The 26,833-nt window shown below is 53.8% G+C and overlaps 1 protein-coding gene across 4 annotated transcripts in view; it reads left to right on the top strand.

Moving 5' to 3' along the window:
• The window catches only part of Armc9 (armadillo repeat containing 9), a 117,372-nt gene extending 91,989 nt beyond the window's left edge, over window positions 1-25,383 (top strand). For 2 of the 4 annotated variants that reach the window (XM_070015009.1, XM_070015018.1), the window contains 5 exons: window positions 3,428-3,543; window positions 9,515-9,627; window positions 14,035-14,143; window positions 22,149-22,309; window positions 23,412-23,542. In XM_070015009.1, the coding sequence (XP_069871110.1) occupies window positions 3,428-3,543; window positions 9,515-9,627; window positions 14,035-14,143; window positions 22,149-22,309; window positions 23,412-23,446 (534 nt within the window). In that variant the 3' untranslated portion in view covers window positions 23,447-23,542. Of the gene's footprint in view, window positions 1-3,427; window positions 3,544-9,514; window positions 9,628-14,034; window positions 14,144-22,148; window positions 22,310-23,411; window positions 23,544-23,740 lie in introns of those variants that run through there. The other 2 variants (XM_070015025.1, XM_070015035.1) reach the window with 2 other exon arrangements.
• The last annotated feature ends 1,450 nt before the right edge of the window (window positions 25,384-26,833 follow it).

Raw genomic sequence — 26,833 nt, 5'->3', positions numbered from 1 at the left:
TATACTTCCTACATAGTCTGAATGACAGACAGGAACCACTGTGCCCTTCTTTTTTATGAGTTGAGATAGAGTCTTTCAAACTAGACTACCCTTGAACCATGATCCTCCAATTCCTGACTCCTGAGTGGCTAGGATGGCAGTCATGAGCTGCTGCACCTAACTACATGAGAATCTTGAAAAATTCTTGTTTTTGAAACCAGAATCTTAGGCCCAAGGCCTAAACTCCAGGAGTTGCCTGTGTCGAGTGCAAATATAAATGCCAAACAAAGAGACACGAGAAAGGGCAGGGAAGGCGGGTTGTTGGGGCATGTAGCAGCCCTGGGAAGGCAGCCCGGCAGCCCATCTTCAGCCCTCAGGTGAAGACTTAAGCGTGAGGCTCAAGCAGACAAAGCATTAGGGTAGGGGCAAAAGGTGTACATGCGCTTGCACTCAGAACATATTCTTGCGGGTTGTCATCTCAGTCCTTGTCGGGAGGACTCAGGGGAAGCTGGCATCACGTGATCAATCTGGCCAAGAGGAACTAGACCTCATGGCCGTATGCACGGTCTGTCCTGAGAGCGCTGCTGATCCTTGAGAACAGCTTCCTTCTTCCCTTCTAGCCACTGAGGACTGAGATCCAGTCAATCCAGCCTGTGCAGAAAGCCAAAAGTAGAGCTGTGGCTCAGGTTCTGCACCAGCCTGGAGCAGAAAATGCTAGAGAGTGAGACTCTGAGTTCAAGCCCCAGTACTGATACACACCCAAAAAATTACATATTGCTTCTTACACTCACACACCCCATTGCCTCTTTTTTTTGGGGGGGGGCAGGGGGAGTGGACCTTGAACTCAGGAACTGGATGCTGTCCCGAGCTGTTGTGCTCAGGGCTAGCTCTCTACCACTTGAACCACATCTCCACTTAAGACTTTTTGGTAGTCAATTGGAGATAAGAGGCTCACAGACTTTCCTGCCCAGGCTGGCTTTGAACCGTGATCCTCAGATCTCAGTCTCCTGAGTAGCTAGGATGACAGGTGTGAGCCACCAGCGCCCGCTCCCACGGCCTCTTGGTCACCAGGTGATCGCACAGCTCCCGCCACGCATCCGTGCTGAAGTCAGGAGGCCAGATGCTCTAGCAAGCCACGCCGGCCCTTCATGCTTCCCCTGAGCTCAGTCTGGTGACGTCCACAGGGGTGCTTTTTCCTTTGGCTTTGTTTATTAGCTGAACCCTGCACATGGAACCCCTTCACTGGGGAGGAAAACACCACCCACCTTAAATGACCTCCCAGGGTAACAGGAGACAGGTGACCGCTGGCCTCCCCCAGGACGCCACCACTGGAGGACGGGCTCAGGGAGAAGGGGGACCAGAAGGGGACTGAAAGGAACTTGCTCTTCCTCCTTTTCCTCTCCCTTAACTCTTGCCTTGTTGGTTTAGCCCAGGTTCTGACTGGTACCGTAGTCAGAGGCAGGGGCAGGTGTCCCGGAGGAGAAGGCCCTGCGGGCGGAGGCACAGGGCATCTGACGGGCCAGTGGGGCCTGGGGAGGAGGGGAGCGGGCAGTGATGCAGGCCACACCCTGCCTTGTGTGGCGGGTGAGGAGCTGCAGCTCGGCTCTCTTGGCAGAGCCCAGTTTGGTTCCGTGCTCCCACAATGGTGCCCCCCTCACCCTCTCTGTTGTGGGGGTGCACCCAGCCCCTCATCAAAGCACCCTGTCCCAGGCCTGCCTGCTGTCCCTCATGAGGACTTCACCCACTGGCCTTACCACCACCACCACCTCCTCCTCCTCCTCCTCCTCCTCCCCCCTCCTCCTCCCCCCCCCTCCTCCTCCTCCTCCCCCCCCCCCTCCTCCTCCTCCAGCACTCAGTAAAGCCAGCAACTTAGCTGCAAAAACTCAAGGAATGAAAAATGGCATTCCAATTCCTTTGGGTTCAGGGTTTTCTTGTATTTCTATTTTGAAATAGATCTAGATTCCCAGAAAGTCGCCAGAGCGCCACAGACAGGCCCCAGGGACCCCGGTGGTTCCACTTAGATCATTTATCCCACACAATCGAAACCAGGAGGGTGACATTGCTGGCTTCTACTCTGAACACTTTCCTTAATTATTAGTGTGATCGTAAGCAGTTATAGAAAGCCCAGAAATTGTGAAAGAAAGAGCACCCTCGGTCCTGGCTCCCTGGGAGCCGTGCGGGTCATCGCAGCCATTCCCGCCGGCCTTTAGCGCCCTTAGCGTGACCCCGAGTACTATCGATGCGTTCCAGAGACACCTGATTTTCAGTCTGTGTTTTCAGTGTTTTCTTCATAACCTAATTGTCCTTATGAATGGACAAGTAACAGATTTATAAACCATTTTATTTAATTATTCTATTCCTAGACAGATTATTGCATCTTTGCTCTGCAGTCTTGTTTAACATTTTCCATATTTTGGTTTGCTCTCTAAGATTTCCATTCAAGGGACACGAATGTTTTTGCAACTTTCCTTTTTCCAGGAGGTGGCCAGGATCTGCCTGCCTCGGCCTCCCTGCGGCTGGGCTACGGGCAGGTGCCATCGCACCCCTTACTATTCACAATAGAAAAAGAATTGTCTAGGGCTGGAGGCATGGCTCAAGTGGAGAGAACCTGCCTAGCAAGCCTGAGTTTCGAGCCTTAGCTCAAACCCTAGCACCACACACACAAGGAGTCCCAGTGCTCCCGACGCGACATAGTGAGGAGCCACGGTTACCACACCCGGGTAAATAAAGCTGAAGGAAGAGTGGGGTCCGCTTTCCACACCGCGCGTGGTTTGGGCTGTCTCACCTACAGTGGGGGGTCTCTTGTTCGCCACTCATGCTTCGCCCTGTTCTGGGAAGCGCAGTTTCTAATGCCTTTGATGTTTGGTTGTTTGTGGCCGCTGCCTGCTGCCTGCTTACTGTTGACCGCGGTGCGGTGCGGGGCCTTCGCAGAGGTGCTGTGCAAACATTTCCTCGCACCTTCGCTTCCCTGCGGGCCTGGCTCACCCTGGACGAGGATTCCCTGACCACAAAATCATGTCTGTCCATCTTTTGTGCTCATGTACTTGCAAAATCCGGGTCCTCAGTCAGGATGGCAGCACGTGCACCCCTGAAGTGACCTTTCCCAACAGTCCACGTTTTCCTCTAGTGACCTAGCGCGTGGTCCTTCACTTCACAGCTGGGGCTGGAACTTAAGACTTCAAGCTCTCGCTCGGCTTCTTTGCCCATGGCTAGCTCTCTACCACTTGAGCCACAGCTCCACTTCTGGCTTTTTGATGGCTAATTGGGAGATAAGAGTCTCCCAGGCCTTTCTGCCCAGTCTAGCTCTGAACCCTCAGCGTCCTGAGTAGCTCGGATGACGGGCGTGAGCCAGCGGCGCCCGGCTCCTTCACAGCCTCTTGTCAGGGGAACTGACAGGAGGAATCTGATATCAAGGAGTGATGTCTCCAGCCGTTTCTTTATTCCCCAGATCATGACCAACACGGCGAAGGCGCGGCGGAAGGGGCTGCCCAGCGTGCAGCAGAGCGGGGACGAGCCCCTGCGCCGGCCCGTCACCCCCAGCGGCCACCGGAGCGGGGGCCCAGCGTAAGTCCGGGCTGGAGGAGGCGGGAGTCTTGCTTTCTTACACCTCCCCTTGACTGACTGCTGTCGGAAGATGCGTGGATTTTTGAAAATGCAGAATAAAGCATTGCTGTTGGAAAGCGCTGGCCCTTCATTATTTGTCCTCCGAAGGTTTGGGGGAGGCAAAAGTTGAGCCCCCCCCTCCACGCCCCAGTTTCTTTCAGGAAGAGATCTTCAAGGCCAGCTCCATGGTAAGTGCTGGCCAGGGCCAGGGCCACGCCACCGTGTGTGCTCTGCTTTGCTGCCATTGTATGCCATACCTAAAGCCTCCAAACCTACGCTACATGAGTTGGAGTCTTCTGGTTTTTTTGGAAGTAAGAGTCTCATGGTCTTTCTTGTGAGTCTGAACTTTGAACTCCAATCTTCAGATCTCAGCCTCCTTAGTAGCTATGGTGACAGGCATTGAGCCGCCAGTGCCTGGCTATTTAGATGAATGTTTTGTTTTGTTTTTTTTTTAAGGCAGATGTCATCCCAGTTACTCAGGAAGCAGAAATCAGCAGGATCACAGTTTGGGGCTGGCCTGGGCAAAAATGTTAGCAAGACCTCATTTCAACAAAAAATACATAAAAAATAGCCATGCATTGCAGTTCACATCTGTAATCCCAGCTTTAATGGGGGCCATAGGTAGGAATGTGAGACTGTGAAAAGTGACTAAAGTGACTAAAGCCAAAAAGAATTAAGAGGATGTCCGAAGCTGTAGAGCATTTGCCTGGCAAGCCTGAGGCCCTGAGTTCAAACCCTCAGTACTGCCATTAAATAATAAGCTGGAGGAAGTAGAGACTGTCTGGCAAGGTGAGACTGTGGATTCCATTCCTATCACAGAAGAGAAACATGCTAGGCACTGGTGCTCACGCCTATAATCCTAGCTACTCAGGAGGCTGAGATCTGAGGATCACCGTTCAAAGCCAGCCTGGGCAGGAAAGTCTATGAGACTTATTTCCAATAAACCATTCAGAAAATCGGAAGTGGTGCTGTGACTCCAGTGGTAGAGCACTCACCTTGAGCTGAAGAGCTGAGGGACAGCGCCCAGGCCCAGAGTTCAAGCCCCATTACCTCCCCCCCTCCAAAAAAAAAAAAGTTATCAGCTCTGTGCACTTTAAGCTTCCAGACATCATCCTTCCCCACAGCTCAGGCCTGCCAAGAAATAAAACTCTGCTCCCCTGGAAGACCTGAGCCCCGTTGTCCTGTAGGGGGGATAGGCAAGGGTTAGGCAGGAGTGCCAGGACTGACTGACAGCCTCTCCTCTCATCCATAGAACGCTGAGAGAAGCCAAGCTGCTCAGGAGGCTGAGATCTGAGGATCAGGGTCCGAAGGTATCCAAGTCAGGAAGGACCGTGAGACTCTTATCTCCCAGTTTTTTTGGAGCCAGTCCTGGAGCTTGAACTTAGGGCTTGGGTGCCATCCCTGAGATCTTTGGCTCTTCTTAACTGTGATCCCCAGATCTCAGCCCTGAGTAGCTAGGATTACAGGTGCGAGCTACTGGCACCGACTTTTTTTTTTTTTTTTTTTCCTGTCATGGGCTCAAACTCAGGGCCTGGGCGATGTCCCTAAACTCTTTTTGCTCCAGGTTAGCACTCAGCCACTTTGAGCCACAGAACCACTTCCAGTTTTCTAGTGGTTAATTGGAGATGAGTCTTACAGACTTTCCTGCCCTGGCTGGCTTTGAACCCTGATCCTTAGATCTCACTCTCCTCAGTAGCTAGGATTATAGGCACGAGCTTCCAGTGCCTGGCTCTGTTTTTTTTGTTTGTTTGTTTTTTCTTAATAGAAATAAAAACTAAGACACTTCATCTTGCCAGATATAGGAAAAAAGGCTGGCTTGTTTTAAATTATTTTCTAGTTTTTTGGGGTTGGTTTTTGTTTTCAATGGAAACCGTGGTGACATGAGGACATTGTCTGAGCTGCGGATTGAGAGGAAGGGCCTAAGTTTCAGATCTGGCCCTTGAGCACAGCTCATTGCCGGGCCACATATCACACTCCACGGACTCTTCCTGCCCGTGGCCCAGCTAGCTCCTCCGATGGAGGGCGTCCTGTCCCCATGTTGCCCCGTGGCCCTGACTGGCTCTCACCAGCCCATCAACTCCGCATACACTTTGAGCACTCTGACGTGAGGGTTCAAGCATCACAGTGAGCAGGAGACCCTCACCAAACACTGCTCTCAGACCTCTCAGCATACCTCCACCTCTTGAACTCATTTCTAGAAAGTTCTTGTGCCTCGCAGCCAGCAGCCCTGATAGCCCTGCATTGGTTCAGGTAGATTTGGAATCTTAGCATTCTCGTGGACATGGATGTGTGTTGCACACACATAAGATAAGAGTACTTTGAAGCTGAGTGCCAATGATTCATACCTGTAATTCTAGCAACTCAGGAGGCTGAGATCTGAGGATCACAGATCAAAGTCAGCCTGGGCAGAAAAGTCCCCATGAGACTCTTATCTCCAATCAACTATTCAAAAACAGGAAGTGATGCTATGACTCAGAGTGGTAGAGTGCTAGCCTTGAGCTAAAGAGCCCAGTGATAGTGCCCAGGCCCTGAATTCAAGCCCCACGACCAACAGAAAAAAAAAAAGGAAAAAGAAAACATGCTCATATTTCAAAGATAAGTAGTTGTGTGTTGATTGGGGTGACAGGTCATTGTATATCTTCTGTTTACTTAACTTTCCATGACTCCCACTGCTACAGATTAACCCTTCAGCTTCGGGCTCCTTTTCTGCTCCTGCCCAATTGGTCATGCTAACACCCCCCCACACCACACATATATACACACACTAACACACACTAATGCCCCTTGAGTTCTGGAGCCCTCTGCTCCAATCTCTGTCTACTTAGGACCCATGTTCCTGTCCTCCCCACCCCCCCCCCCTTTAACCCTGTCACTGTGATGTGTCCCGCCCCTGAGCGCTCTCTGACTACCCCAACAGAGTTGAAGATAGAGTGCTAACTGCTCACTACATGGAGGGCTCGTTCCCCTCCTCAGAGCGCTCACAGATCTCTCCGTCTTTGAACTATAAGAGTTGATATTTAAGGCTAAGCATGGTAGCTTAAGTCTGTAATCCCAGTGCAAGTATAAAGCCCTGAGTTCAATTCTCAGTACTACAAAAAAAATTAAAATGAAGAAGCGCTGTTGTGCAGGGTCCAGCATTGTGGGGTCGCACGAAGCCCTTGCTGCGGAGGTGGCTGGTGCCCCTGTCGAGGGCGACACCTGTGCAGGCCCTGCAGGCCCCGGGGAGGCAGCTGGCCCCGGCCTCTGTCTCTTTCCAGTCCTGGCTCGGGCACCGTGAGGCTCTGCCATGTGTCTGCCAGCACAGGCGGCATGAGCAGCTGTGCTGTTGCATACCCACAAAGGCCCAGGTGTAAGGAAGCCAGTCCCCCTGTCTCCTTGCCTTCCTTTGGCCATGCTGATATGACGGCAGGTCAGGTCTCAGGCTGAATTCATCCCTTCCCTCATCGGCCTCATCCTGGAGAAGAGCCTAAAGATTTGTATATTAAGTTTGGTTGAAATGTCACCATGCCACTATTGTTAGAAATATACTAAGCCAGCCAGGCGCCGGTGGCTCATGCCTGGAATCCTAGCTACTCAGGAGGCTGAGATCTGAGGATCCCAGTTCAAAGCCAGCCTGGGCAAGAAAGTCTGTGAGACTCTTATCTCCAATAAACCACAAGAAAACCGGAAGTGGTGCTGTGGCTCAAGTGGTAGAGCACTCACCTTGAGCTGAAGAGCTGAGGGACAGCGCCCAGGCCGAGTTCAAGCCCCACAAAAAAAAAAAAAAAAAAAAAAAAAAGAAATATACTAAGCCTTAGCTGCCTCACACCTGCAATGCTAGCGACTTGGGGCATGGGGAAGATCAAGGTTCCAGGCCAGCCTGGGAAGAAAAGTCCATGAGACTCCATCTCACAGAGGGAAGCTGAAGAGCTGGCACATGCCTGGGATCCCAGCAACGCAGGAAGCCTAACACAGGACAGCGATGGCTCAGGCATATGCTGGGACCCCAGCCAAAACATGACTGGTAAAAACAGGAAGGACGGAGGGCATGGCTCAAGGGTAGCCCCGCAATCCGGGGGCCCTGACTTCAAACCCGAGTGCCACCAAAATATGTGTGTGAGTCTATGTACATGTGTCTCTGTTTATATACTCAAACATATGCATCTGAAGCCTTAAAGCAGGCTATGGGAATGTGTGGGTACCAGAGAGAAGAAAGGTATCAGAGATGGTATGAACTAGAACAAGGAAACCCGTTGAAGCTGTGTTTGTTTGTTTGTTTTACCTTTTAATGTGATTATAAAGGTGAGGTGCAGAGGGGCTACCGTTGTTTAAGTCAGGTAATGAGTACAATTCTTTTTGGACAATTTACCCCTCCCCCACTGTCTCCCAGTTTTTTTTTCCTCTCATCCCCACCCACAAGTTATGTAGTTCACTTTCAGCATAGTGTCTAATAAGTACCGCTGCTGCGTTTGTTCACCCTTTGTCTTCCATTTCTGTGTTCCCCTTACCTTCCCAAAGATAGATAAATGCACAAATAATACAAAAAGAAGAGCAAAGGGGGAAAAAATCCTCTTGTTTCCATTCCTGGTTCATTTGGATAGATGTTATTGTGTATGATCAGGTGCACATAGATTGCACCTTTGTGTTCCTCCCCTGAGAGGATCCTCCTTTGGTCTCATTGTGTGGGAATGCCTGGAGCCCTGTATAACTTATCATGTCCATGTGTCGTTTAGATCCTGATTCTGCATATGAGAAAAAACATGCATGTTTCTGAGCTGGCTGAAATTGTTTTAAGGGGGAGGGAGGGAAGGATGAAGTGATGACTTTGGTCAGGGGACATTGTGTGTATTGTGGAAATTATCCCAATAAAACTTCCTCATATGTCCAATGTATGCTGACCAAAAATCTTTTGCTAAGAAGAGATAAAGAGCCAGGTGCCTGTGGTTCACACCTGTAATCCTAGCTACTCAGGAGGCTGAGATCTGAGGATAGTGGTTCAAAGCCAGCCCAGGCAAGAAAGTCCATGAGACTCTTATTTCCAATTAATCACCAGAAAACTGGAAGTGGACAGCACCCTGACCCAGAGTTCAAACTCTAGAATCAACAGAGGGGGGGGGGGGAGGGAGGAAGGAAGGAAGGAAAAAGAGAAAAGGCTCAGCTTTGTATCAAACAGAAGTCAAAAGGGAACAGATAGAAGTGAGGGAAGACCATTTTACAGTAGTTTCTGCCAATACTCTCTAAAAAGCTTGCTTTATTTACTTATTTTTTAAGCCGGGTGCCAGTAGCTCAACACCTGTAATCCTAGCTCTTCTGGAGGCTGAGATCTGAGGATCATGATTTGAAACCAGCCTGGGCACAAAAGTTTGGGAGCCTCTTTTTTTTTTTTTTTTTTTTTGGGTCCGGTCGTGGGGCCTGAACTCTGGGCCTGGGCGCTGTCCCTCAGCTCTTCAGCTCAAGGCTAGCGCTCTACCACTTGAGCCACAGCGCCACTTCCGGCTTTTTTCTTTTTGCTTATGTGGTGCTGAGGAATCGAACCCAGGGCCTCGAGCATGCAAGGCAAGCGCTCTACCACTGAGCCACCTTCCCAGCCCTGGGAGCCTCTTATCTCCAGTTAACCACCAAAAAGCTGGAGATGGAGCTGTGGCTCCCAGTACTGATATTTAAAAATAATAATAAAAATAGTTTGATTTTGCTGGTAATTTTGGAGATGGAGTCCTGTGATCTTTTCCGCCCAGGTTGGCTTTAAATCATGAGTCTCTGGATCTCAGCCTCCTGAGTAGCTGGGATTATAGGCAGGAGCCACCAGTGCTAACACATTCATAAAATAGCATCATTTTAACAAAAGAATTTCAAGCCCTGCCAACCTAGATTTGTTTGTGATGCTGTATGGTGCAGTCAGTATCTCCTGCTTACACACCAGTATTTAGGGCTTTTTTTCATGTTTTCTTTGCAGGCTGGGAGATCACCTCGTTTCTCAGAACACCCAAAAGAGCAGAAATGGCTGCCTGCCGCCTTCACCAGCCCCTCACCTGCCTGCCGCCGCCCGGTGCGGCCGGTCATCTCCATGTAAGAATACTGAGCGTGTGGATAGCCTCAGTCCTGGGCCTAAGTGAATCTAAGTGAAGCAGCAGTGTGAGCTGCCAGTGCTCTGCCTGCCACGGTGTGGGCCCAGCCCCGGCTCGCGTGGGCTCCCAGCTCCCGTGGGCTCCCAGCGCTGGCTTATCCTCCACGCTGCCTTGAAATGATGGGTCTGCGGCTCACATCTGGAAGCCACTGGAGCAGGTTTCTGCGCAGGGAAAGCCAGGTTGGATGTGAGACTTCAAAGTAGGGATCTCAGAACGCTGTGTGTTTGGGGGCCATTTTCCATTGCTATAACAAAATGCCCGAGGCTGGACACTTTATAAGAAAGGAGTTTATTTAGCTCGTCATTTTGGAGGTTGAAATCCAGGGTGAGGCAGCCTCGTTGGTTCAGCCTCCAGTGGAGGCCCCTCGGTTGTGTCACAAGGTGGCATCGTGGTAGGTGTGCATGCACGAGGAAGGGATCTCAGCAGCTGGGCAAAACCACGCGTGCTCTTTGTATAACAATCCACTATCCACGTGGAGGTGTGATTCAAGTGGTAGGACCTGAGTTCAAACCCCAGTACTGCCCCCAAACCCAACCACTCTGGAGCTACCTGAAGTTCCAGAAGAACTACATTAGTTCCCACCCCATCCCCAAGATTGGTGCCCCCCCACCTAAACAGCCTGCCCCGCCCCCACCCCGAGGGTCCACCACCTCCACACAGCTACACTGAGGACCGAGTTTCCACACAGAAACCCCGAGGGCTGGGTGGGGGGTTCACACTTTACCCCTAGCTTCACCCCTAGCCGTGCAGGGGCGTGGTGGCAGGTTCTGGGCTGAGACGTCCGCACTGCTGGAAGGCTGAGCAACGTCAGACTGCGGCCAGAGCGCGGGCAGCTGGCTTCGCAGCCACCGGAGCAGCTCAGAGACTGAGAAGGATAAAAGGGTTTTTTGATGCCAGGAAAAGCATTTTAAATCAGAAATGTACGACGGATTTCTTTGTCATTTTTGAAAGGAAATTAAAAGGATTATGAGCAGGCCAGATAAAACACCAGTCTCCATTCAAACAGGAAAAACAACCCAGAGGCTGCTCAGATTCCAGTATGAGAAACATCTGCGAACGGGGAGAATCTGCTCACAGTTACAGCCAGAGGCTTCCGGTCCGGGCTCAGAGTAGCAGGGACGTGGAGGGGCAGGGTTGGGGTTATGAGCCCTTTCACTGTGTTGCCAGCCCCGTCTTCAGTCCTCTGGATGAGTTGAGCGTAAACGTCAGCGCGCCTTCACTACAGGTGATTGGCTCAGCAGCTCACCAGAGAGGTCGCTGCCCGCTCACAGTCTAAGCTGGTTGTCATTTTTGCCAGTTTGATTGAATGTCATTGAACTAAAACGCCTTCAAGCCAGGCACCAATGGCTCACACCTGTTATCCTAGCTACTCAGGAGGCTGAGATCTGAGGATTGCCATTTGAAGCCAGCCCAGTCAGGAAAGTTCATGAGACTTTTTTTTTTTGTCGGTCGTGGGGCTTGAACTCTGGGCCTGGGCACTGTCCCTCAGCTCTTCAGCTCAAGGCGAGCATTCTACCACTTGAGCTACAGCGCCACTTCGGTTTTCTGGTGGTTTATTGGAGATAGGAGTCTCACGGTCTCTCCTGCCCAGGCTGGCTTTGAACCGTGATCCTCAGATCTCAGCCTCCTGAGTAGCTAGGATTACAGGCATGAGCCACCAGCGCCCAGCTTCATGAGACTTTTATCTCCAATTGATCACCAAAAAAGTCAGAAGTGGAGCTGTGACTCAAGTGGTAGAGCTCTTAACTTTGAGTGAAAAGGCTAAGGGACACCAGGGCCCTGAGTTTAACACACACACACACACACACACACACACACACCACAAAATGCTTTTACTTGACCAAAGATTGTCCCTTTGGAGAAGCCAGGCCTCCTGGAGGTCTTCTCAGTTGATCCATTCAGACCAGCCACCTGTGTGCCCAGCCTCAGGCCCTGCCAGGCACAAGTGGGCAAGAAGGCTCCTGCCTCTCTCTCGTGCTGCTTTCAAAAGCCTGGGCCAAGGGCAGCGGCTTTCCGGCCTCTGCTCTGTGCTTGAGACGCTGTGCAGAGGCCCAGGCCACATGTGGGACGAGGTTCAGCCCCCCCCGGGCCCCAGCTGCCTCCACTCATTCCCCTACTTGGAGGCTGCTCGCGCAGCCCTCGCTGCCCCTTCCCGTGTGGCCCTCCCCAGGGACTCCCTTCAGCTGTCCCCACATGTGCTGGGGATTAATGTTCAAGCTAGAGGTCCCCGGGAGCCCCATCCACTAAGGACTTGCTTGAAGATCAAGCTTGCTTGGCTTACACTCTACTACTTCAGCCCCACCGCCACCCCACTTTTTGCCATTTGTATGTTAGTATTTGACGTTTCCAACACATTCTATTTTGTTTATTTATTTATTTTTGGGTCCGGTCATGGAGCCTGAACTCTGGGCCTGGGCGCTGTCCCTCAGCTCTTCAGCTCAAGGCTAGCGCTCTACCACTTGAGCCACAGCACCACTTCCGGCTTTTTTCTTTTTGCTTATGTGGTGTTGAGGAATCGAACCCAGGGCCTCAGGCATGCAAGGCAAACGCTCTACCACTGAGCCACCTTCCCAGCCCCCAAGACATTCTATTTTGCAGATCAGGGATGAGTAGTTTTTGAGGACCGGCATCTGGATAAATTTCCCAAAGTGTCCCGTTGGTGTCCCCTCTCTGGTGCCGCCTCTGCCCTGGCCCAGCTTGGGTGGCTTGGGTTCCAAGCATACATTTACTGAAGCAGGCAGAGCCCTGGAGAGCAAGCCCGCCGGCCCGCCGCCCCCCACCGCCCTCCTCCCAGGGAGCTTCATCTGCCCGCTGCTGGTGATTTTGGAGATAGAGTGTCACAAACTTTCCTGTCCAGCCTGGCTTCAGACCTTGTGAGCAAGACCTCAGCCTCCTAAAAGCTAGGGTTACAGGCATCAGCGCTTTACTCCTCCCACCCACCCCCAAAGCTGGAAAGGGATTTTTATTTAGGTCAGAGGAGAAATACTACAGAGTGCGATGGCTCAGGTGCTTAATCCCAGCCGCTAAGCAGGCTGAGGGCTGAGGATTGGGACTCAAAGCCAGCCTGGACAGAAATATTTGTGAGACTCAGCTCTTGGGGGGGCAGGGGGGGTGAAGCTGTGGCTCCAAGTGGTAGAATACCAGCCTTGAGCAGGAAAAAAAAAAAAAAAGGGAGAGCTCAGGCCCTGAGTTCAAGTCCTAGTCCTGGCACAGAAACAAAGAGAATCCTTGAGAAGTAAAAGCCCCTTGTGTGGGTTTGAGAAAACCTTCAGGAAGATTCCTTCAGACAGGGGGGAAAGGAGGTCTCGCAGCGCAGGGACAGGAGGGTTTTCTAAAGGGAAGAGCAAAGAGGAACTCGGAGTAAGGGAGCAGTAAGTCCAGACCCTGCCTTCAAGGCTCCCCAGCAGTAACTGAACTGAACCCCCTTTGACTACGGGATTACGAGAGAGGCCGGGCCGCGAAGAAGGGCAGTGACATTTGAAATACAGACAGTGGCCGGGCGCCAGGGGCTCACACCTTCATCCTAGCGACTCCGGAGGCTGAGATCTGAGGGTCCCCGTTTGAAGCCAGCCTGGGCAGGAGAGTCCGTGAGACTCATCACCAATTAACCACCAAAAGCCACAAGTGGGGCTGTGGCTCAAGTGGTAGAGCACACTAGCCTTGTGCACAAAAGCTCAGGAACAGTGCCCAGGCCCTGAGTTCAAGTCCCAGGACCTGTCCTCCCCCCCAAAAAAAAAAATGTTCAGGGGCTGGGAAGGCGGCTCAGTGGTAGAGCGCTTGCCTTGTTTGCCTGAGGCCCTGGGTTCGATTCCTCAGCACCACATAAGAAGAAAAAAGCCGGAAGTGGCGCTGTGGCTCAAGTGGTAGAGCGCTAGCCTTGAGCTGAAGAGCTGAGGGACAGCGCCCAGGCCTAGAGTTCAGGCCCCATGACCGGACCCAAAAAAAAAAGTGTTCAGACACTGGCCCATCGCCAAGCGCCCCACACGTGTGAGGCCCTCCGCGGCCCGGACGCCTGGGCCTTGGCCGTGGGACCTTTCCCCGCGCCAGGGGCAACTCTGGGCCCACCTGGGGAATTGCAGATTTTCAGATTACAGGAGACCCACGTGCACAGCTGCAGACACGCAGCTGTGTCCAGAGTGAACCATGGCCCCCAGGCCGGTCCCTTCCTCCAGCGTTCCTCATGCCAGAGAACAGAGAGGAGACACAGGATTGGGGATGCCCCCCCACCCCCACCCGTGGCCCTGCGCCCACAAACTCCCAGGCTGCAGAGTTAAGCTCTTGATTGACATAGGCCGGTGCCAGCCTGAGGCTTTAGGGAAGATGTAACCTGAGCTCTGTCCCCCTCCAGCCGCAGACGCCAAGCCAGGACCGTGGCTGTGGACAGGCCCGGAAGAGCCTCCCCTGCCCGCCCCAGCAGCCCCCGGCCGGCCCTGGGCTGTGCCCCGGGACACCGCCAGGTAGGCTGGGCTGGGGGTGGGTCACACAGCCTGGTGGTCCACTTGGTCAAGGCTGCTGGGTCGGCCCCCACGGGCAGATGAACACCCCAGAGCCCTTGGCCCCTGACACCGGAGGGAGGGCGCTCACTGGGAGAGGGGAGCAGACCCCCTCCCCTCGCCCAGCTGCCCCTGGGCCAGACAGAATGGCTTGTGGTTTGGCCAGGCCGCACTTGCCCTTCCTGTACATGCTGAGCTCACTTCCGCAGTTCCACACCGGGGCCGCCCTGGCGCCCCAGAAATCACTAGCCTCACACGCTCCTCCCCACTGCACCCAGGGGCTGCCCAACCCGCCCTCCCAGCGTCCTTGGAGATGCTCCCCATGGCTTCCCTGGGTGTGGATCCTGCAGTTCAGCTCATGTAAACCTGGGGGATGGGGTGACAAAGGACGGTGGGAAGGGAAAAGAAGGCCTGGATCTGCCTGGAATATTCTTTGCTCCCCCCAACCGCCTCTTTGCTGGGTTGACATCAACTCCCTCCGTCTCAGCCAAGCCCCCTTCCTCCTGCCACCCCCTGGTCACAGCCATCGTCCCCTCCACAGGCCCGGGCCCCTGTGTCTCACAGGGGCCACAAAGACAGCTGTGACAAGGCCCCTGCCCTGTGTTCCCACACGCGCGGGTGAATGCGAACGCGCAGGAAAAGGGAGAAGCAGCTCTCTGTGTAGCCTTGGTGGGGAACTGTCTTGTCCTGTCTGTCTGTCTGTCTGTCTGTCTGTCTGTCTGTCTGTCTCTCTCTCTCTCTCTCTCTCTCTCTCTCTCCCTCCCTCCTTCCCTTCTCTCTGTCTGTCTCTCTGTTTTCGTGTGTGGTGCTGGAGTTTGAACTTAGAACCTCATTTGCATGGTTCTTCCCCTAGAGCACTAAAGCCTAGCACTCTTTCCCTTTTCTTTCTTTTTTTTTTGGGGGGGGGTGGGTCCGGTCGTGGGGCCTGAACTCTGAGCCTGGGCGCTGTCCCTCAGCTCTTCAGCTCAAGGTTACGCTCTACCACTTGAGCCTCAGTGCCACTTCCGGCTTTTTTTTTCCTTTTTGCTTATATGGTGCTGAGGAATGGAACCCAGGGCCTCATGCATGCAAGGCAAGCGCTCTACCACCGAGCCACCTTCCCAGCCCACTCTTTCCCTTTTCTTTTCCTTCTTATACCATCTTTTTTAGCATCCTTAGTGTTGAATTACTGGGGAAAGATACTGTTGACCAGGCTTTAAAAATACATTGATCTACCTGGTCATGTTGGCACACAAAAAGCCAAAAGTGGAACTATGGTAGAAACCAAGTGGTAGAGCACTAGCCTTGGGCACAAAAGCTCAAGAATAGTACCCAGGCTCTGAGTTCAAGCCTCAGGTCCAGCATGCACACGTGCACACACACACACACACATACACACACACAAGATGAAATAATGAATTTTGTGCTTAGACTTAGGACCCACCCTCAAGATACCTTATTATACATATGCAAATGTTTCAGAATCCAAAATCATCTGAGATACAGAACACTTCTGGCCCCAAGCCTTCAGAGAAGCGATTTGAACCTGTGTAGAGGCATGTGTGTGCTTGTTCACACCCACGTGTGCACATCCCCATACTGAGCTTAAACTCGGGGCCTTGAGTTTCACTCGGCTTTTTCCACTCAAGGCTGGTACTCCACCACTTGAGTCATGCCTCCACGTCTATCTTTTGCAGGTCAGACAGAGATAAGAATCTCAAGGATGGGGCTGGGAAGGTGGCTTAGTGGTAGAGTGCTTGCCTTGCATGTATGAGGCCCTGGGTTCGATTCCTCAGCACCACATACACAGACAAAACCGGAAGTGGCGCTGTGGCTCAAGTGGTAGAGCGCTAGCCTTGAGCTGAAGAGCTGAGGGACAGCGCCTCAAGGCACAAAAAAAAAATGTCTCAAGGATTTGTCTGCTGGACTTCATACTATGATCCTCAGATCTCAGCCTCCTAGGATTATAGGTGTGAGCCATCAGCTCCCCGCCTAGTGGCTTTTAAAACAATGCAAGAAGTTTTTACCCTTTCATGTATCCCCGAGAATGTATGTCATTTTCAGAAAGTAGGCCAGCACTAGAGCAGACCCCTGTGTGTGCACACAAGAGCGCACGTAGCATGCGAGTACGCACACAGCAGGGCGCACAGCCGGCTCCTCGTGTGGAGCCCGCCATCGCCCGGCCTCCTCCACCTTCTGGGTTTTGCTGGTTTGCTGAGATGTCCGTAGCTGTGATCCAGAGCTGCTTGTGAACCTCGTGAGCCAAGATCACACAGGGGGCCCTGAGCCCCTTCTCTGGTGTCCTCTTGCGCACGGAGGGGACACAGGATCTCTGCCTGACGTGCTCCGCAGCCAGGTGACTCAGCAGCATTCCAGCCCAGGTGAAGATGAAGGCTTGCTGCCTTCCCCCGCGCGTCCCTGGCAGCACAATGTCCCATTGATGGCCACGCAGAGGAAGTAGCGGGCAGCCAGGTCACTCGGCACCTGCCTGCAGGGCCCTCCCAGCCACCACATGGAGCAAGCGTGTTTTCCACATGTTCCTGCAGCAAATGACATTCTCTGAGTCAGGTGACTGCCATCCAGACTTCCCCTTCACGACCTTTCTCTGCTCTGGCCTGACCTGGCCTTTCTTTTCCCCAAGCAGGGCCGTTTCCTGGCTCTGGCTCTCCCAGCTTGCCAAGCTCATGCTGGGCACAGCATCTTTCCCCAGCCAGTGGGTGGGGCCGGCAAGCGGGAGGAGCCAACCAGAGGGAGTCCCTGTGTGAGGTTGTGCTTAGGCTGACGCAGCAGGGGTTGTGAACTGGGCAAAGGAAAGGGTGAGGTGGCTTTTGAGGTGGGAGGTTAAGGTCCTCCCGCTTACAAACCAACTGCCTGGTATCTATGGAGAGAGAAAGCCCCACCCTCAGATGTAGTTTGTGATGGTGGAGACCTGGGTAATCGCACTGCCGTGGGACAGCACCTGCTGGCAGAACTCCGTCCAGCCCAGAGAAGGTCCGTCGTGTTCTTTCTTTTTTAATGCCAGTCCTGGGACTTGAACTCAGGGCCTGAGCACTGTCCCTGGGCTTCTTTTTGCTCAAGGCAGCACTCTATCACTTGAGCCACAACACCACTTCTGGCTTTTTCTTCTATCTTTTTCGGTTTTTTTGTTGGTCGTGGGGCTTGAACTCTGGGCTTGGGCGCTGTCCCTCAGCTCTTCAGCTCAAAGCCAGCACTCTACCACTTGAGCCACAGCGCCACTTCTGGTTTTCTGGTAGTTTATTGGAGATAAGAGTCACAGACTTTCCTGGCCAGGCTGGCTTTAAACCCCAATCCTCAGATCTCAGCCTCCTGAGTAGCTAGGATTACAGGCGTGAGCCCCCCGGTGCCCAGCTATTTCTGGCATTTTGTGTTTATGTGGTGTGAGGAATCGAACCAAGGGGGCTACCCGCATGCTAGGCGAGCACTCTGCCACTAAGCCGCATTCCCAGCCCCGGTGCATTGTTTCTCTGCAGGCCGTGCACTGATCGGGCGAGTCCCATCCTCACTGTTTTATTAACACCTCAATCTTACCCAAAATCTAACGTCACAGAGACATTCAGAATAACGTCTGCCCACCGAGGCCCAGGCAAATGGACACATCAGAATAACCATCCTCAGGACTTTGATACACTTCCGGTCGCTGTCCAAAAGGCCATCCCTTTCCTGTAATCCTGGGGCTGAGAGATTACAGATTCCTGGACCCTACTGCCCCGCCTTTTTTCTTCTCTGCTTCCTGGAAGTTCACCTGGGCTGACCCTTGACCACCGCCTGACCTAACGGTCCCTTTGGCTCTAAAGCACCGTGAGTAGAGGTGGCCGGGCTCCTGGGCCTGTGGAGCTGGCAGCTCTGGGCCAGCTGCCATGTGATGCGGGGTCCCACCTCCCTGTCACAGTACCATAGCCGGTGACACATAGAGGCGGCCAAAATGATAGCAAAGAAAACTAGCTGGCTCTCACCTGTAATCCTAGCTACTCAGGAGGCTGAGATCTGAGGATCTAGGTTCAAAGCCAGCCTGGGTAGATAAATCCAATGGACTTATCTCCTGCTAACCAGCAAAAAGCTGGAGGTGACAATGTGGCTCAAGTGGAGAGTTCTGGCTTCAATTAGATGAAGCTAAGCAAAGCATAAGAACCTCTGAACTCAAGCCTCCATACCAGCACCAAAAAAGAAAAACACCTCACTTGATTATAAAGGAAGAGTAAAAAAAAGCATCGAAGGGTTTGTCACTGTGTATGTATATGTACTCTGCTGTCCTCCTCCATTTTTTTTTTTTTTTTTGGTCAGTCGGGCGTGAACTCTGGGCCTGGGCGCTGTCCCTCAGCTCTTCAGCTCAAGGCCAGTGCTCTACCACTTGAGCCACAGCGCCACTTCTGGCTTTTTCTGTTTATGTGGTGCTGAGGAGTCGAACCCAGGGCCTCCTGCATGCAAGGCAAGCGCTCTACCACTGAGCCACCTTCCCAGCCCCTCCACTTTCTTGCTCACAACTTATGCTCTACTACTTAACCATGCTTCCAGTCCAGCTTTTAGATGATTGTATTGGAGATAAAGTCTCACAGACTTTTCTGCCCAGGCTGGCTTTGAACTGGGATCCTCCAGGTCTCTGCCTCTTGAGTAGCTAGTTTTCTTTTAATATCAGGCACGAGCCACCGGTGCCCAGTTTTATATCATTCGTTTACAACCTCACCTGACTGGTCAGATCTTCCCACTTTGAATTAGCGAAGAGAGAATTTCATCTGGTTGACCTATGGTCTCGTGGCCTGGCGCCATCCCTGCCACTCGTGTAGTTTTTCAGTGAATGAAAGCAAACAGGGCATCAGCCTCACCGACCCTCGCAGGAGTAGGTGGAGCACGAGGTGGAGCAGATGCTGTAGACCGTGGAGAGCGGCAGGGCCCTGGGCTGTCACTGGTGAAAATGTGCTCCCGGGTCAAAGGTAGAACCTGATAGTATCAGTGATAGAAAAATGAATTTGATTTAACATTGAAAAAAAAAAAAAGCTAAATCCTCCCCATCTTTCAAACCTGATTGTGCAACTAGAGTCTCTCAGATTCCAGGAATTGCCGTGTGTCATCCCCGAATGCCAATAAAGAATGTGCTGAAGGGCAGAGGGAGATTTTATTACAGGGCGCAGGCAGCCATGGGAAGACAGGACTTTGGTTTATCTCCAGCTGTCTTCAGCCATCTTGGGATGAGAAAGGTCGAGAGGCACAGATGTGTCCAGGGTGGGCCAGGACTGCTTAGGTGGGGCCTTGTTACACTAAGTCACTGACACCTGGCAAGCAGTCCCTCCTTTCCCACGCGCCAAGATGGCAATCAAGTAGCTGCAGAGAGAATTGCTCAGAACATAGGACAGGTACAAAATGGAGGACTCTGGGATGCCCAGTCTTCATGTAGCTTCCTTTGTGAGACAATAACTCAGTTTCGCAGCAAGAGCAATTAATTTTGTTTTGAAAGCTAGGTACTGGGCTGGGAGTGTGGCTTAATGGTAGAGTGCTTGCCTGGCATGCATGAAGCCCTGGGTTCCATTCCTCAGTACCACATAACAGAAAAGACCGGAAGTGGTGCTGGCTCAAGTAGTAGAGTACTAGCCTTGAGCAAAAAAAGCAGCTCAGGGACAGTGCCTAGGGCCCAGGACTGGCAAAAACCTAGTACTGGTTACCTTCTGCCTGTAATCCTAGCTTCTCAGGCTGAGATCTGAGGATCATAGTTCAAAGCCAGCCTGGGGAAGAAAGTCCATGAGAGTCTTGTGGCTCAAGTACTAGAGAACCAACCTTGACCACCCACACACACACCAAAAAAAAAAAAAAAAAAAAGAGGCTAAGGGACAGTGCCCATATTCTGCGTTCAAGCCCTAACTCTAGAAAGAAAAAGCTTTTTTAGTTGTTGGTCGTGGGACTTGAACTCTGGGCAAGGGCACTGTCCCTCAGCTCTTCAGCTCAAGGTTAGCACTCTACCGCTTGAGCCACAGTGCCACTTCCGGTTTTCTGGTGGTTAATTGAGGATAACAGTCCCACAGACTTTCCTGCCTGGGCTGGCTTTGAACTTCAATCCTTAGATCTCAGCCTCCTGAGTAGCTAGGATTACAGACATGAACCACCAGTGCGCAGCAAGAAAAAGCTTTTCAGCCGGAGCCTTGCCTGAGGCCTCCTCCAAGAAGTCTATCTTATATTCACTGGGGTCCTGGGCTCCACACCCCAGTAAAGAACACACTCCCCATCTGCCCGCTGTCAGTGTCCTGGCCAGGGGGACCCCTCCTTTAGCAGGGGTGCATAGACCCCGTATAGCCCACACAAAATAAGTCACCCACATCGAGGGGGAAGACAGGCCGCCCCTGCCTGCGGGCCTCTGCACTGAGTGGTGACCACACCCCCAGGTGATGATCTTGGGGTTCCGTGTCTTCAGACATGTTTGGGGAAACGGATACCTCGAGGTAGTGAGGGCCCCAGGGCGAAGTTGGGCCTGGCACTGCCCATGGCCCAGAGGCAGGAAGAGAGGCCCCAGGCCCGTGGCGGGCGGCAGCAGATGCCTGGCCTAATGCCACCGAGCTTGGGGGACGGGGGGCTGGCGGGGCGGGTGTCTCTGTAGGCTGCTTTGTCCCTCCAGGCGACACACTCTCTGCAAGGTGGCTGCGCTCCCCCTCGGCTCTGTGTGTGACCCCAGGAAGGCCCCTGAACTTCAGACCCTCTCAGTCTTCACGCCTAATAAATGAGGCGTAGCACACGGGCAGACTCGGCGCGCCTTCTGCACCCGGCCCCCAGCAGAAACTGACTCGCGCACTGCGGCTGGTCCGGCGCGCGCCTGCGCACTACCCCACAGCTCTGGATGGAGAGGCCCGAGCCGCGCTCCCCTGCGCTCGAAGCCGCCTGTGTCCCAGGATACACTGCGCGCCGGCCCTTCCCTGCTCAGAGAACACCTGTCCTCCTCAGCTAGCGGCCCTTCCTCCGTCCTGCAGGCCAGCCGCAGTTCCAGGAGGCCAGTGTGACCCGCCGTCTCGGTCACCACTGCCGCCCTGCGTGTGAGGCGACCCCGCACGCATCCCACGCCCTCGAGGACAGGTGAAGGTAGCACCTGAGGGGACGGAGGTCATGCTGCGCGCCCGCCCGGCCGCCTGGAGCTCTCCCTAACCAACAGCCGACCCGTGCATGGGCTGTCCAAGGCCGCCCGTGTCTGAGCATGGAAACGCCTTCTCAGCCTCGCAGACAGCAAGTGGCCGGGACACGCTGCTGTCCGGAAGCCTTAATAACTCTCGCCCCGTCCACCCTGGGCAGCTGTCCTCACTCGCAAGGACCGAGGGCAGCCCTTGGCCTGTCTCCAAAGCCATCTCTTCTCTGACTGCCCCGTGCCACCTCCTCCTTCCTCTGAGGGGCGTCCCTCAGTCGCCTGGACAGCCCGCACCACTGGCTCAGGATCAGGGTTTGAAGCCAGACTAGGAAGAAAGTCCCTGACACTTATCTCCAGTTAACCACCAAAAAGCGCGAAGTGGAGCTGTGGCTCCACGCAGTAAAGTATAGCCGTTAGCGATTAAAAAAAAAACTTTAAAAAGCCTCAGCAACAGCACCCGGAGCCAGAGTTCAAGCCCCCAGACCACACACTCGCATGCATGCACACGCGCGCGCGCGCACACACACGCACACTTCTCCATATTGTGAAGCTGGCTAATTCTGCAGCCCACTTTGTCAAGTTCCATGGCACGTTCACCGGTTCGGGGACCTGTTCTGCCGCCGTCTTTTCCTGACTGCTGATGTGCTGCTCTGCTTTCTGCTTAGCATTTCTTTCTCCACAGGCCAGGATTCAGCCCCACTGGGCCAGGCCCTGCCCCAGGCCTCTGACACCACCTGTGTGGCATCTCTTTCCCCTCCTTTGTTTTTTCTTTTTTCCTTCTTTTCCCCTGATACTAAGGCTGCCAGCAACTCCCACGATTATTAACCCTTTGCTTACCAGCTGGGGGCTCTACATTGCATTTTCCTCCCCTAGGGAATTCCCATCCACCTTTACCTGCAGGCTGTGGGCTCCTCAAGCTCCAGAGACCTCGGAACTGAACTTGCCCAGGGAAAAGGCATCCGCTCCGGCCCCCCACTTCTCCCCCTGTGGCCCCCAGCACTCCAGCCGCCCCAGCTCCACGCAAGGCCTGCAGAGTAAGTCAGCCAAGCCCCAGGGGGTGGCGGGGGGGGGGGGGGGGGGGGGAGGACACTTTTTCAATGATTTTTAAAATTTTTATTAGGGGCCGGGAAGGTGGCTCAGTGGTAGAGCGTTTGCCTTGCATGCATGAGGCCCTGGGTTCGATTCCTTAGCACCACATAAGCAGGAAAAACAAAAGGCCAGAAGTGGCGCTGTGGCTCAAGTGGTAGAGCGCTAGCCTTGAGCTGAAGAGCTGAGGGACAGCGCCCAGGCTCAGAGTTCAAGCCCCATGACCAACCAAAAAAAACTTTTTTTATTATTATAAAGGTGACAGAGGTTACGGTTGCGTACGTCGGGTAAAGGGTACATTTCTTTCTCGACAAGGCGGGAGGACATTTTGCCTCTGTTTGGATCCGTGTCCGTCGTGTGCATATCAGGCAAAGGAAGTTCTTCCTTCTCCATGAGCAGAGGCCGGTTACCCCTCAGAACCTTCCTGCCTGTTACTATTAAACAGCCATGGGTCACAGCGGCTCCCACACAGGTGCCACGGGGCGCTCCCACCGCCCACGTCCCCACAGACAAGCCCCACGCCGCCTGACTGGCTCTGTGCGCCAGCCTGTCTCTCGTGGGAGGCTGTGTGTGTGTGTGTGTGTCCCAACCTCCACCAGGCAGCCTGGATGTCAAACAGAGAAGCCGATGCGGCCTGTGGGCTGGTGCCCCCAGGAACCCCGGGGTGCCCTTTGAGCTCACCATCACACTCACCTCTCCATCTTTCTTGGCGCCCTCCCAGGCCCAGCCAGCAGACTGCCTTCCCCCTCCCTCCCACCCCCCAGTTCTCCACCATATCGAAGCTCTAGACCTTTCCAGAAGGTTGCACTAAGAATGAGAGCATCAGGCAGTCCAGAATACAACATGCACTCCCAGAACCGCCCCAGCCCTCCCTCCCCACTCCCTGCCTGGCCAAGTGTAGAGGGGGGGAAACCTCCTTGACCCCCAGAATCACAGTAAGGCCCGGCTCTGGTCAGGCTCCCCCCGCCCCACCCAGGCCCAGGTGCAGCAGCAGGCAATTCCACACAGTCGGGTCAGAGGTGGTCAGGCCCCGACCCTGCCCTGCCCTAGGTCGAGCTCCACGGGTCAGAGGAGCCGGGCGATGAGGATCACCGTGCAGCCCAGGGGCTGGAGGCCGCTGCAGCCCAGGGACATCCCATGCTGGCCCGGCCCAGCCCCGTGCGGCCCCGCGTCCTGTGCGGACACCAGCCAGCCCAGGCCGGCAGCACAGCTCACCAGGCCGCCTGCTTCCTGTGGGGCAAAGATCGTGACTAAGCGAGCCGCCCGCATGGCCACAGAGCCCAGCCTGGCACGAGAACCTTCTCTGTTGTGTTTGCACATGGCGGGCTGGCGGACACAGAGGCGTTCTGTGCCCAGACCACGCGGCTTTTCTTCTGCAGGCAGCCAGCCTCACAGGAAGTGAGGGTGGCTTCCGTCCCCCGTGTCACCTGACTCCCAGCCAGCAGCTGCAGGTGACAGATGTGAAGGGACAGTTGTGAGCCCCATGGAGGCTGGGAGCCAAGCACCGAGGAGGGAGATCGCTCCAGGCAACCGGGAGCCAGCGAGCTGCCGATGCCGATGCCCTCCGACACAGACGCGGGAGCCTGCCCCGTCCTCCCCTCGCTCCCAGGAGACCTGGCCCCAGAACCCAGCCATGGATTCTACCGCCCAGCGCCCAGCGCCCAGCCAGCGCAGGAGCCCGGCAGCCTCATGGAAGACCCCTCTGCCCACTGCCTCGGCAGCCACTGAATGCTTGCCTCCTTCAAACTCCCATCAAGAAGAGGGGGCAGGCCGGGCGCCTGTGGCTCCCACCTGTCATCCTAGCTACTGAGGAGGCTGAGATCTGAGGATCATGGTTCAAAGCCAGCCCAGGCAGGAAAGTCCCTGAGACTCCTATCTCCAATAAACCACTAGAAAACAGAAAGTGGCGCTGTGGCTCAAGTGGTAGAGCGCTCGCCTTGAGCTGAAGAGCTGAGGGACAGCGCCCAGGCCCAGAGTTCAAGCCCCACGACCGACAAAAGAAAAGAAGAAGAAGAAGAATATGTTGCGTTCCAGTGTCTTCAGGGCAACCCAAGCCGCCTTAGAAAGGTGACCAGGTCTAGCCGGGCGCCGGTGGCTCACACCTATTATGCTAGCTGAGATCTGAGGATCAGGGTTCAAAGCCAGCTCAGGCAGAAAAGTCCCCATAGAGACTCATCTCCAATGAAGTGGCGCTGTGGCTCAAATGGTAGAGCGCTAGTCTTGAGCACAGAGAGGCTCAGGGACAGCGCCTAGACCCTGAGCTCAAGTCCCAGAACTGACAAAAAAAAAAAAAAAAAAAAAAGGAATCTGGTTTAGTTGGGCCTGGGGAGGCATGCCTGCAATCCCAGCACTTGAGAGGCTGAGGGAGGAGGATCTCAAAGTAGAGGCCACCCTGAACTTTGTGAGTCCAAGGCCTGACCAGTTTAATGCCTGTTTTTCCCTCCCCCACAGTTAAGCCCATAAATAGAGTTTCATCAGCAAAAAACACGGCTCCTCGCCGAGCCTGGCACCAGGCTCAAGCCCCGGGCCCAGAACAGAACACCACATTCAGAGCCAGCTTGGCGCAGGTGCCTCGAGTTACCCAAACAGTAAACCTGAATAAATGAGCATTTAGAGAGACAGAGAATGCCATCCCCTCCTGGTGGGGGCAGGGGATTCCCCCCAGTAGAGATGTTTTTGGCCCCTGGTCCTGAATGAAGAACAAGCCCTCAGAAGAGCAGGCTGGGGAGACCAAGCCTAAGATGTGCAGGTAAAAAGCTAGAGCCACGAGAGGTGGAACATGTCTGTGGGCAGGCGTGGGCGGTCCTGGCACAGCTCTGTTCTCAGAGAAGATGGTTTTATTCTGTCTGGATGTAAATTAGCTGGTCGAGGAGGATTTGATCCCATTCACGTGTGTATACACACACATATTTATATTTACATAAAGATATATAGATATAGATAGCTCCAAGTGTAGTGATGCATGCCTGTAATCCCAACACTTAAAAAACTGATGGGGGGGGCTGGGAAGGTGGCTCAGTGGTAGAGCGCTTGCCTTGCATGCATGAGGCCCTGTGTTCAATTCCTCAGCACCACATAAGCAAAAAAGAAAAAAAGCCAGAAGTGGCGCTGTGGCTCAAGTGGTAGAGCGCTGGCCTTGAGCTGAAGAGCTGAGGGACAGCGCCCAGGCCCAGAGTTCAAGCCCCACAACCGGACCCAAAAAAAAAAGAAACTGATGTAGGGAAGTGGTACTGGGGCTCAAGTGGTGGAGCACGAGCCTTAGCCTTGAACACAAACAGGCTCAGGGACAGCCCCCAGGACACAAGTTTAAAGGCCAACTGACCAACAAAACAAAAAAAAGACTGCCAGGTGCCAGTGGCTCACACCTGTCATCCTAGCTGCTCTGGAGGCTGAGATCTGAGGATCAGAGTTCAAAGCCAGCTGGGGCAGGAACACTTGTGAGACTTATCTCCCATAAACCACCAGAAAACCAGAAGTGGCACTGGGACTCAAGTGTTAAGAGTACTTGCCTTAAGCTGAAGAGCTGAGGGAAAGCACCCAGACCCAAAGTTCAAGCCCAAGACTGTATATAATTAATGCGCGAAAGGTAAAATACGAAGCATGTTCATTAAGAATAAGTCTGAAGCCAGGCACTGGTGGCTCACACCTGTAATCCTAGCTACTCAAGAGGCTGAGATCTGAGGATCGAGGTTCAAAGCCAGCGAGGGCAGGAAAGTCCGTGAAACTCTTATCTCCAATAAACCACCAGAAAACCGGAAGTGGCGCTAGTGGTAGAGCACTAGCCTTTACTGAAGAGCTGAGGGACAGCGCTCAGGCCCAGAGTTCAAGCCCCACAAGTTCTGACCCTGAGTTGTAGGCCCCACACCCCCTCTAGCCCTGGCTTGGCCTGCAGAAGCCTCCAGTGTAAACACAGCCCAGCCTCAGGTACTAGGCAGAGGGAAGTGGAGGCCGGGGTGGAGTGAGAGCCTCCTCCCCACACCCCAGATTCCTCAGGGCCAGCTGCCTGGCACCTCTTTCCACTGCCTGGTGTGAAGAAAAGACAATCTCTTAGAGGTGAGAGGTCTCCCTGTGCTGACTTCACCGGTGGAGGCCTGGGTGGGCCTGCAGGGAAAGTAAACACCGCCCGGCCAGGGCCCTGGAGGCCACGCCAAGCCACACAGGTACACATTCTGAAGCTTAAGGCTGGAAACGTCCTGAGTGCCGGGACTGCAGGGATGTGGCACCATGCCCAGCTTCAGCTCCAAAGCAAAAGATTGGATTTGACTCAAGAAAGAAAACTGATTTGCTCTCTGATGAAACACACACGTCTTCCCACCTCCTGTGCTCTGCCCCAGGATCAGGTGGTGAGTGGAGAAGGCACTCACCGCACAGAAACTGAGGAAGAATGGGCACAGCTGAGACTCGGAAGTCAGTCTGAGGGCTCACCCTTCCTCACAAGTTCCAAGACTCTGCTCATGGCTTCCCTTGACCCA

The sequence above is a fragment of the Dipodomys merriami genome, unplaced genomic scaffold, assembly GCF_024711535.1.
Source record: "Dipodomys merriami isolate MVZ:Mamm:240054 unplaced genomic scaffold, mDipMer1.0.p SCAF_1, whole genome shotgun sequence".
In the NCBI taxonomy this organism is placed as follows: Eukaryota; Metazoa; Chordata; class Mammalia; order Rodentia; family Heteromyidae; genus Dipodomys; species Dipodomys merriami.
The sequence above is the reverse complement of the archived record's forward strand: the minus strand, read 5'-3'. Positions and strand labels throughout refer to the sequence as shown.